Here is a 12,242-nt window from a genome sequence, read left to right as displayed (position 1 = left end):
TCACATGGGGTCACTGTGAGAAGCAACAATAAAGCTTAGAACTAAGAACAGTTTCAGGATATGAATATCCAGGTAGGTTTGATAACCCCACACATGGTTCGTTCTCATGATGATTTAGAGACTGAAATATTGCTAGGTGGGACCAATGATAAGATGTAATAACAACAATAAATTAGAATTTTAAAGGTGAAGTTGAGTCTCTGTAGCAACTTTACAGAGCACTAAAGTGGAGAAATGATCAGAAATTGATCGTTTCAACTTTGTCATTACATGGATAATTAGACAGTGGTTGCATTTAATTGCTGGCATATTAATTTGAGTGGTTGCTTTTGCCTTTTCCCCAGGATCTAAAAGATAATGTAAAGCTCTGGCAAGTCCACGTCAGTTTAAAGAATTAAAAGTGTTTCTCAGTGAAAAAAAAAAAATGGTTAGTAAACCCCAAACAGCTCGAAGTTCCCCCAGGACTGGCTGCCCGTCACTGCTCCCTGGATAGGTAGGGCCTGGACCTCCTTTTTATGCACTTCCCAGCATGTAGGCAATGCTGCCACAAGAGGTCAATTTGGATACCATGGTCACATTTTAAAAAGAGAGCTGTAATTATGACCTCTAATTTGTACTGGTATGCCTGCTGAGTTAAAGATAATGGTGCCTCCTGCTTGGAAGTGTAAGTTAATTGACTACAGGGGTCAGAAGGGTGCTTCCCTCTCTCCCCTCCCCATGCCTCCCCCAAACCCAGCCAGGCTTGCCCCTAAAATAAACTAAGTTGGGCCTGCTGGGCTTTATCCTGCTGGTGAAGCATCAGGTTTAGCCACTGTTTAATACTTAATACTGTGGAAGGTCAATTTTAGCTCATGTTCAAGAGGAAAATAAAACCTCAGCCGGTGGAGACCTAGCCTTTCTTCCCTGATGGCCTTCTCAGAACCAGCATCCCCTGGAACTCCACGCCATGGCCCTTATATTTGTTGATGAAGAACATATCCAGCCTCGGGACAGCTGGTCTGGTATATTTTGCCACCACCGTTTCTTTATGCTTTTTAGACTGTTATGTTGTTGTTGTTGGTTGCTCATGGTAACCCCATGTGTTACAGAGCAGAACTGCTCCATAGGGTTTTCTTGGCTGTAATCTTAACAAGCAGATCACCAGGCTTTTTCTTACAAGATACTGTTGGGTGGGTTCTCACCGCCAACCTTTAGGTTAGCCATCAATTGCAAACCGTTTGTGCCACCTAGGGACCTTTAGGCTATTATAGATCATTTCAGATATACTAGGAAAAAAGAGAATAATGGACCCATGGTGCAGTGGTAAAAAACTCAACTGCTAACCAAAAGGTCGGCAGTTTGAATCCGCCGGCTGCTCCTTGGAAACTCTATGGGGCAGATTTACTCTGTCCTGTAGGGTCGCTACGAGTCGGAATCGACTCGATGACAACGGGTTTGGTTTTTTTTATAGGGTCACTATGAGTTAGAATTGACTGAACAGCAACAGGTTTATGTACCTATCACCGGATGATGATCAAATCCTGGCCAATTTTATTTCCTCCCTACCTCTCCCACTTCCCCCAGCCCCAGATCAGTTTGGAGCAAATCTCTAGGTATCATCTAATGTCTTCCGTAAAATTTTCATTATGTGTCCCCAAAATACAGAGATTCTTTTTTAATAAGGATAGCCACATTATCAATCACAAAGCTTAAAATTTTTTAACAGTAGTTTCTGAATATTTCATCAGACACTGCATATTCCTCCAAAGTCTCTCGCTCTGTACCTCATTCAGCTGTAAACCTCTGCTCTCTGGGTTCCCTGGTTGCAGCCTCCTGGGGCACCCCCGTCTGAGAATACTGTAACTGACTGCTTGCGAGGCTGTGAATAGGTGAATTATTTTAATTTGCTCTTGCCACCCACCTTCCCATCCATATCCACCAACTGCAGTTGGGTTCTTTGAACACCGTCTGGCCTGTCTTGAAGTTAGAAAGGGAAATGCTGATGTCCCTCCCAAATGAAAGGAGCCCTGGTGGCACAATGGTTAAGCACTCGGCTGCTAACCAGAAGGTCATCAGTTCAAACTCACTCAGTGGCTCCGAGGGAGAAAAGACCTGGTGATCTGCTCCTGTAAGTATTACAGCCTACAAAACCTCTACTCTGTTCTTTAGGGTCGTTGTGAGTGGGAATCGACTCGATGTCACCCAACAACTCCTCCCACATAGAGACCATAATCATTGCCACAGCATCTCAACACTGTAGAGGAACAGTTACAGTGGTCTTCCCTTCCAGATGACTGAAAGACAGCTCTGTAGAAAGGACATAGATTTCTGCCTAGGAATATTCTTATTCGATGAAGAGATCATCTCAACTTCATAATCGTTCATGCCATAGTCACAAAAAAGATGCCAGTGCAGGCTTTGGGCAATTTGTGTGGTTCCATATGGTATAAGTCAATGCAGAAAGAACAGGGTAAGGTTTTGTTCTAAAGCTTCTACATATCGACTGTCAGTTCTGAGAGAATCAGTGATTCTGTGGTCTCTTTTGAAACTCTTATGAGTTAGCATACTACGTGTATCCGCAGACAAAGCAATCCTGTGTTCAGAGTTATCCTCTGCTTTTCTGCATTGCTTGGTTATCAGGGAGGAAGACCATGGAGACCCGGGCAAGCCGCCGATTTGTCCGTTGGAGCACCGATGTCGGGGTTCTGAGCGATACATGCTGTCATTAACACACCTGCCAGTGTCATTCTGAGATGGAATCTTTGCTTCTGGAAAAGGGACTTTGTACATCTACCCAGGTGAAAACAGAGCTAATTGAAAGTGCTGTGTAAATGGAAGCATTCAGTTGTCAGCAGTGGCAAACATGACAAAGCCTGGTGAGGGCCAGGCAGCCCTAAGAACAGCTGGAGCTGTGGAAGGGTTGGTGTAGGTGTTGCCAGCAACCCTGAACTCTTTACTAGAAGAGGAAGTGGCTTCTAGGATGGACACTGGGCAGGAGCCTATCTCCCAGTGAAGAGAGAGAAGTGATGCTGCTGGGGAAGACAAGCTCGCAGCATGGAGAGGGAAGAAATAGACTAAAAATAGATGCTCCCAACACTAGCAAGCCCCAGTTGTCCCGCTGAGCTCCTGGCTCAAGGACCCACCACCCTCTAGGTCTCTCTGTCCTTCCTCTGAGACATCAGTGTGGCCAGGCCCTCTGGTTCTCAGGGCTTTTGTGGGATTGACTGGGAAGCTGGCCTATACAAATGCATTCCCAAAGCACAGATGTGAATTGTGACAGCGTTCCTCAGAGCTGGTAAATTCCTGATTTAGAGTTCACCAGTCACAATTTTTAAGGTCAGAAAGACTGAAGATACATGAATAAAACCAAACCGGTTGCCATCGAGACGATTCCGACTCATAGCGACCCTATAGCTGCTCCATGGAAGGAAGATGTGGCAGTCTGCTTCCATAAAGATTTACAGACTTGGAAACCCTACGGGGGCAGTTCTACTCTGTCCTATAGGGTCACTATAAGTCAGAATCGACTCAACGGCAGTGGGTTGAATACATGAACAGGAGCCTGATAATACCTAAAATACACGTATAGATCTTTCATCCCTCATCCCCTCTGCCAACTTCATTTATCATTTGCTCCAACAAATAACCATTAGTTTTAACTTGCCTCATTTCTTCAGTTTGGGGTTCTCTTTGACTCATTCTTTGGAGAAGGAGGCGACTCTTGGTGTTCTCTCGCTTCACCTCCTACCATGAAGATAAGTTTTAAAGCCACAGCTGGGAGTCAGTCTTTGTGAGAGACTTTAACTCCCAAAAATCCTGTCAGTTTTGACGAATTCCTGGTCCTTGTCCACCGGGCTTCATGACGTCTCTTTCTCCCCCTTCTCTATGTGAGAACTCAGTTGTTTGCGGTCATGTCAGTGGTGAATACCATCTCCTGTTTCCCACTTCATCCCTGCTGCTCCTCACTTCTGGTATCTTCTTTCTTGCTAACTGTCAGCCACAAGAGAAGTGAAAGATGTATTCATGGCAGTGACTTCAGTAGAGTCAGGGCACTCCCCTGTCCTTGTCCTTCCACCTTCAAGATGAGAGACACTTTTTGGATGTCTTGATTGATTGCAACAGAAGCCAAAGGGTATAACCCTGACCTCAGTGGCTTTGCAGCAGTAAACCTTGACTTCCTCTTTCTCCTACACTTAGGATTTTTGCAAAAAGGGGGGAAAAAAGGCATCAGCAGTAAAGTGAATTTTGTATCCACTAGTAAATAATTTATTTTTATTTTGTTGTTGTTGAAAATATACATAACAGAATATACACCAGTTCGATACTTTCTGCATGTATAATTCAATGATATTGATTACATTCTTTGAGTTGTGCAACCATGCTTACCTTCCTTTCCTGAGTTGTTCTTCCCCCATTGACATAAATTCTGCCCTCTAAGTTTCCTATGTACTTTTTCAAGTTGCTATTGTCAGTTTGATCCCATACAGACAGTTCTTTAAAAGAGCACAGTGCTCAAGGCAGACGTTCTGTAGTAATTAAGCTAAACTATTGTTTTTTGGTTTAAAGAAGACTTCAGGGTGTATTTTTGATTTAAGTCTTAAAGATTATCTCAGGGCAATAGCTTTGGGGTTCATCCAGCCTCCATGGCTCCAGAAAGTCTGGATTCTATGAGAATTCGAAATTCTGTTGTACATTCATATCCTCTTTTGATCAAGATTCTTCTATAGAATCTTGAATGAAAATATTTAGTAATGGTAGCAGGCACCATCCAATTTTTCATTGTTTTACTTTTGATGTATCCTATTCGAGATAAGTTGCTTCAAGAACTGCTTCTCTTGACCTTAGCACATGTACGTGTAAGCCTAGTACAGGGTTTCTCAACCTCGGCACTGTTGACATTTTGGGCTAGCTAACTCTTTGTTGTGAGGGCTGCCCTCTGCATTGTAGAATGGTGAGGAGCATCCCTGGTCTCTACTCACTAGATGCCAGGAGTACTCCCTCACTGGTTGTAACAACCAAAAATGTCTCCATGCCTTGTCAGATGTCCTGGGACCAAGGAGAGGGGCAGAACAAAATCACCCAAGGTTGAGAACCACCAGCTTAGTATATATGGAGTGCATATAAATCAAACACGCAAATCTACTTGGTTTCTGTAGGAAATGTACACACCTTACTTGGGGCTTTGGTTTTTGTTCGTTTGTTTGCTTGCTTGCTCACTTATTTGAATCTGTTTTTTGCTCCCTCTACACCAGAAGCAGTGGGTTTTTTTTTTTTACACCAGAAGCTATGCATGTGTTTTTTCCTCTGTATTTGGGAATTAACCAAATAACTTCAGATGTGTCATTTTTCCAGCCTTTACTAAGCATGTTGGCTGTCCCCAAAGGCTTTGGAGCAATGTCCCACTTGATAGGTACTCCTTGGAATCCATGGTCTGGCAGCCACAAGCCAGAAATGAAGGAGGCAATCAAGGGACGTTATGGGCCAAGCCAGGAACTGTGTGGCATGAGATGAAGAACCAACAATGAATGAGATAAAGAATCTGGCCCCTTCCAAGTCTGCTGCCCACCACCCCTCATTTTAAAATGCACGAACTCAAGCCTAGCAAAATGGAAAAAAAAAGTCACACATTAATTTGCAGCAGACCCAGGACTTGAACTCAGGAATCCCAATGTCTAATCCTTTACCATCACGGAAGAAAAGCCTCCCCAGCACCCAAAAGAAACCATCTGCACATTTTGGAAAAATGCGATGCAAGTTTTTTTTAAATCCAAGTAGCTGAACCATTGGTTCGAGACACTTAATTACCTGTTTCTCTCACTGTAGCATGATGTAGTTGTGTGTGCACATTCAAGGGGAGAGGATTTGAAAACATCTTTAGAGGTGTGACTGATTTTCAGTCTCTTAGTGCAGAGAAAAGGCAATGTGATAAGACAACTGCATTAAAGATGAAAATAGAGATGGGCCTCTGGGAACTGGTGTAGAAAAGAAGTGAGGTTTATTATGGAAGCATGAGCAACAAAGGAGGACTTTTTTTTAATATGGGATTTTAGACTGGTTCAGCTTTGGTGATGGTCATAAGTAGTCATGAGTATAAATACATATGTTTTGGTGTTTCTGTGAATACATACACATGCTTATATTTTCATTGAAAATTTCTGGCAGTATATAAAAGAAAATAGGAACAGTGCTTACATTGTGAAAGTGGAACTGGGGAAGGTGTTTATTTTTCAAATTATGTTTACCTAGAGTAGGTTGGTTTTTTTTTTTTTTTTTTTTTTGCAGTGGGCATACAATACTGTACTTTCATAGTTTTTTTTTTTTCCCTCTAAAAGGGAGGGAGACTTAAGCATTTTAATAAGAGATAAGAATAAGCATCATAGTATCTCTTCTCTTTGCTGTAAAAAACTGAAGCACATAGCATGAAGTTGTATCAGGCATTCTAGCCAAGACTCCAGGAGACTTTTCCATAGCAATGTTTCTGACTAAGTTTCTCTTGGGCTGCCTGGTGTTCCCTCAACATACCAGGAGCCAAAGAATGCCCTTCTGGTATTTACCTGTACAATTCCAGGAGATCTGTACTTACTGGATAAGGAAAGAGGTCTGGTTGATTACTTCTATTTTCATTCACCTATAAATCTGGATGTTGAACCCAGATGACATTATGTTTAATATAATAACAAATAAGAAAAAAAAAAAAAGATGCTACTTGGGAGAAAATATTTGCAACATTGGGTTAGGAAAAGTTTCCGAGTTAGGGCATAAAAAGCATGAACCATTAAAAAAAAAATCATGAATCAGATTTTATAAAAACTTTAAAATTCTTATTAAAAGACACTGTTAAGAAACGGAATAGACAAGCTATGGACTGAGGGAAAATATATCTTGCAAAGGACTGATATCCAGAATATATAAAGAAATTTTACAACTCAATAATAAGTTGAACAATTCAATTTAAAAAAATGGGGAAAAGATTTGAACAGACTCTTCACAAAAAAAAAAAAAACTACACATGGCCAACAAGCACATGAAAAGATGCTCAACATAATTAATCATTAGGGAAATACAAATTAAAACCACAAAGAAATACCACTACACTTCCAGTGACTATAATCAAAAAGATAGATGACATCAAGTGTTGGCAAAGATGTGGAGAAACTGGAACTCTGGTGTAATCTCTTTGGAAAACAGTTCGGCAATTTGTTGTGAAATTAAACAAACACTTACCAGCAATTCCTCAAGAGAAATAAAAACATGTCCATTAGAGATTGGTACAAAAGTTCGTAAGAGCTGTTTTCATAATACTTCCAAAATGGAAACATGCAAATATCCATCTCCAAGTGGATAGATAAACAAATTGTATATCCATGCCATTGAATGCTACTCAGTAACAGTAAGGAATGAACTACAGGTTCACATACAACATCACACCAATCAGTGGCTGCCCATGGTGAGGGTGGGTATGACAGCAAGGGGTCACAAGGAAACTTTGGGGCGATGGAATCTGTACCTTGGTTGTGCCCTTTATCTTGATTGTGGTCATGATAACACTGGTGTAAAACTTCTCTGAACTCATCATAGTATACACTTAGAAGGGGTGCATTTTAAAATTATACTTGAATAAAGTTGATTTTTGAAAGAATGGCACTTACTGTATCCCCTTGGGGAAGGGCTGGGACTGTCTGTCGTGCCCGTGTGCACACACTTGCATGAACACATAAATATATTTTTTTCGTACCATTTGCGGTTCTTGCATGTGCCTCCTCTCCTCCTGATACCAAAGACAGGGGAGGAATCCCAGCCTACCCAAAGGGCTCCTGCTTAGGTGTATGTCACCCCAGGAACTGATCCTTTCACAATGAAGGGTATGGTTGTAGGAATTCAGAATGACTGAGATAATGAGAAGCCTGCCTTTAATACCTGCCCAAAATGCCTGGAAGCCAGGTGGAGTTCTAGGATAGCATCAGAATTTTTATGGAGGTCTTAGACACTGCAAATCCAGTTGGAAAAAGGGACTGGAAGACTTGCACTAAAGCCTCTTGTTTTTCCTTACATTATGTGTTTCTTTGGGTTGGCTTGAGTGGGGTGGGGGGACATTGATGGGTATTATGTGGGCCTGAAACATTCCCCAAGCTATGTTTTGGTGGTGCCCCAACTAGGTTCTCCTAATTCCATGTGTTGATGATACCTGTTTCCTTTAAGACTTTTTCTCTTTCTTTCATTCTTTCTCTCATTATATTCATTTTGTCTGAGGCCCTTATTATACCTCCCTCCTGAGGTCCAGTGTTGTTTTTGTTTTTGTGTTTTTTTCTTAAAGACAGAACTACTTTCTTTAATTTTCTGGCAGAATGCATAGGAAAAGACTCTTGACTTCTTTCCTCTTGTTCTGCCCCCATGAACCTCCTGGTCACTCAGAATAAACACTGGGGACTCTTTTGAAGAGTCATCTGGGGAGACTGGGACCGTTTAGCTCCGCCAACTATGGGTTTCCTGTAGCGCTTGCGTCTCAAAGATGGCAAAGAGCCTTTGCCTGATGAGAAGAAACGTGTGTGTGTTCTTGGCTACTTCCTGAGAAAGGAGGGAAAGGCCTCAGAGTGTGCCTCGTGGCTTGTGGGGTGCCAGCAAAATAACCCCCAGACAATGAGTCCTGTTGCTTGGCAACAGTTCTTATGGGGAGATACAGGGACAGGAACTGAGGGAGCCCTGGCAGCAGTGAGTGGCACTTTACGTTTTTTCTAATTATTCAAATAATGCATATATTTTTAGTGTCTGTGGAGAGCAATGACTGTTTTAGGAATTCCACCCCAGGAGTTGCCAAATAAGTTGATTTACCTGTTCCTGGTACAATGTGCTTTATAAACTTTCAGTCCATTATGGAGTGTAAGTAAGGGGCCTCCTGCAGGCAGTAGAAAAAGGGCCTGCAGAGTAAAGTTCATTTGCTTTTTTTTTTTCCTCCTCCCAAGATATTGTCTTCTGGCCCCAGCATTATCCGTCACTCATGGGGCTTTATACTGTATCAGATCACACCCTTGGAATTAAACTGCACATATAAAGTATGAAAAATGTACTTTTTTAAAAAAGAAAAAAAAAAAGATTTCTAGCATAATACCCAAAATAAAGTGCCACGGAGCCATTAGTAGTAAATTGAATTTTTTGGTTTGTCATTTGTACAAATACTGACAAGTGTAGGGCCGCCCTGTCCCCCATCATTAGTCACTGGGCTTAGCAGACGCAGAGGCGGTAATCGGCCAGGGCAGGCATTTTGATGTCGACTTCAATTGCACACTTCATTTATTTGGACAGGGCACAGGCGGCAGCGTCTGTCACGCGGCATCACCGCGCTATTAGTGAATTTCGCCCCAGGGCAGCTGGGACGCCGCACTTGGGCAGATGTTCTTTTCAGCCGATTCCGTGGCCATTCTTCGGGGTTGTTTACTGTTGCCATGGTGACCTTCATTTCCATAGCAGCAGCGCTGCTGTTTCTCAGAGGAAAATGAATTTAGTTATAAAAGGATAATATTTTTCTCTGTTTCTATATAACCTGCCATCTGTCAACTGGTGGATCAGTAAGGATTCAACAACCTATTAAGAATTATAGCAATGGAGTGATGAGTACTTTTCTTTCCGGGGGCTCATATTAAAAGCAGTAATAGGTGTGGAAGTAAACATTGTGCCTTCTGCATCACAACTTTCATTTTTTTCTTTAGATTTTAAATAGCTTTTTTTTTCCCCCATGCCTTCACCACCACCTTGGCTGTTCACCCACAGCCTCGTAAAATACATTTAACATTCTGCTGACAAATGGAAATAACAGTTTGTATTTCACAAGATGCAGGTGTATTTAATACTGTCTCTTCTTATGGCTCTGAGCTTTTCCCAGCTCATTTCAGATTCTGTGGCTGAATTTCCTATCATTACACCCCCGCCCCCCCACTTCTCTACCCCAGGAGAATAAAGCTCCAGGGGAACCTAGAGCAGCAACTTCTCAGGAACAGACAGGGTAAATCATGAAATTAATGAAATAAGAACCCACTGCCCTCTGAGGAAAAGCCCACCAGCATACCCCGTAAATCTCATTCTAGAATGTCTTGTCTTCCTCTCCAATCCAAATGGGAAGACAGTCCACTTTTGGGATAGCTCTTCTATTTCTTGGATTTTTTTTTTTTTTTTTTTCCTTCCATTGCATTCATAAGCTGTAACTTGGACAGGGGGAAAAACACACACACGCACCGGCCCCCTTGTAAATAATGTTATTTATTGGTTGATTTTTCCAGATCCTGACATTGATGCTGCCACTGCCATGATGCTTTTGAATACTCCCCCTGAGATACAAGCAGGTTGTGAGTAGATACTTCTATAGCCTACAGCACCATAGTTTGTGAACTTAACCTTCTCATTTATATACCAGGCAATAGGAAGAACTAATGCTAAAGTAGAACTCCCCTTGTAGAATCCCCTGAAAAACTACCTAGGTGCATGGTGACATGCATATGCATATGCATATAAACGTGCGCCCATGCATATGTACGAATGCATGCAAGGTGTGTTTCCAAGATGAGGAAGTTCTAGTATCATTTCAGGGCTTAAGACCTGGGGGAAGCGACGCAGACCCCATAATGAGTCCCTGCAGAGCGACCTTCCTTTCTCCAGCAGGAATTATTCTTGGGAATTTGTAGCTACTGCTGGAAGAGGCTACGTGGGGTCAGTTTAACAGTGATGGATCTGAGCAGTGCTCATTTTTAGAAATTTCTTTCCCATTTGAGACCTCTTTAACAGCAGTCCGCCATTGTGTAGACAGAGAGGAGAGAAAAGTCTGGCGAGGTGGTATTGCAGGGGTTTGAAGTAGACTTGACATGGAACCACCGTGGTACCCCCTTGTTCTGTCCCCATCCAGCCCTCCAGATGCCAACAGATGGAAAGGCAAGGCTGATTTAGCTAAGCAGAGCTCCCATCTTCCCCATCTGTTGGCCATTAAGCAGTGTAAGGCTTGAGACAACTCTTTTCCTTACTTGGGCTTTTCTCCTATCCAACGTCTGGTGTTTTTTCTCATCACCTTCACCTATCTCTGAGGCCCAACTATAGTGGTTTTAGAACGGTCTCCTTTCTAAGTGATGAAAAATGACTTTAAGATATTTGCCCCTTTCTTCTCCCAACTTGAGGCTAGTGGCTCTATCCACACTTCAACCCCAGCCAGAGCCCTGTTAGCAGACAGACAGCTGGTCTACCAGGGTCTCTTCAGCTCCTGTCAGGACACCGCTGCATTGCAGCCTCCTAATGATGACATAACGCTGGTGTGGAGATGGCGTTGTGAAGTGGCAGTCCTCACCAGACACCACTGGGGACTGGCGCCCACCTGGCTCATTCTTGATGGCAGGGACTTCAGCTCGTTTGGGGCTCTGGCTCCCTGATGGCTGCTTGACCTGTGGAGCAATGGAAATACCCCACTTGTATAGGAGGGAGCATTTCCCACGGAAGAGTACCCATCCGCAGGCCCACAACAGGTGTCTCCTGTTAGCAGTGGACTAACAGGGAGTTCCAGACCATCCTTCATAGCCCTCCACTTGTCACAACCCTCCTGACAGCTTGAGAACGTTTGACTCCATCCTTTCTTATTTGTTCATTTTTTAAAAGACCCAGGAGATACAGCAGAGCATTCTCAGGGAGAATTGTGCCTCTGCCTGGGGCTGCCATTACCTGCTTCTACAGGTACAGAATTCTCATTTTCTCTTTGGTAAACGCAGGTTGCCAGCAATTGAAATGTTAGATTGAACACACCTCTGACAAGCACACTCTACTGCTAGGCAGACAGAAAACCAGAGCAGTCCTGTAGCTGGCAGTTAACCTGAAGTAGAGTTTTTAAATGGTGCTTTAAATTACGGAGAAATGTTTAAAAACAAAAACCAAAAAAATCTCCATGCTTAGATGATGTTGCGGGAAGAGTACAGTCCAGATTGTAATTGGGTTACAGTCTGAAATGGTTTCTAAGATCAAGTTACATAACTCATCGTGGTGGAAACATACTGATTTCATCTGAACCATGTAAGATTTTAGCACCTTCCTTAGCCCCAAGCTGCTGTATGCAAGTGATCATTGGTTAAAAAAAAAAAAAACTTTTGATGAACTGGTTCCTGGAGATAAGAAGGAAAATGGAGATTATGGAACAGGCAAGGAAGTTGATCACTAATGGGCCCTCAGCAACTTCCACAGAAGTCCATCATCACTGGATTCTTCACCACAGGTCGAAAGGGAAAATAGAGGGAAAAGTG

The 12,242-nt window shown here is 42.6% G+C and overlaps 1 protein-coding gene across 13 annotated transcripts in view; it reads left to right on the top strand.

The window, feature by feature from the left end:
* The window catches only part of FOXN3 (forkhead box N3), a 460,304-nt gene that overhangs the window by 415,452 nt on the left and 32,610 nt on the right, over positions 1-12,242 (top strand). For 11 of the 13 annotated variants that reach the window (XM_003408814.4, XM_010588798.3, XM_023546472.2 and 8 more), the window contains one exon: positions 10,251-10,316. The exons of 1 other annotated variant lie outside the window; for it this stretch is intronic. In XM_003408814.4, coding sequence (XP_003408862.1) covers positions 10,251-10,316 — 66 coding nt within the window. The remainder of the gene's footprint in view (positions 1-10,250; positions 10,317-12,242) is intronic. One more of the 13 variants, XM_023546473.2, reaches the window with a different exon arrangement.

The sequence above is a fragment of the Loxodonta africana genome, chromosome 10 (assembly GCF_030014295.1).
Source record: "Loxodonta africana isolate mLoxAfr1 chromosome 10, mLoxAfr1.hap2, whole genome shotgun sequence".
Lineage (NCBI taxonomy): Eukaryota > Metazoa > Chordata > Mammalia > Proboscidea > Elephantidae > Loxodonta > Loxodonta africana.
Note: the sequence above shows the minus strand (reverse complement) of the source record. Positions and strands in the feature narration are given on the sequence as shown.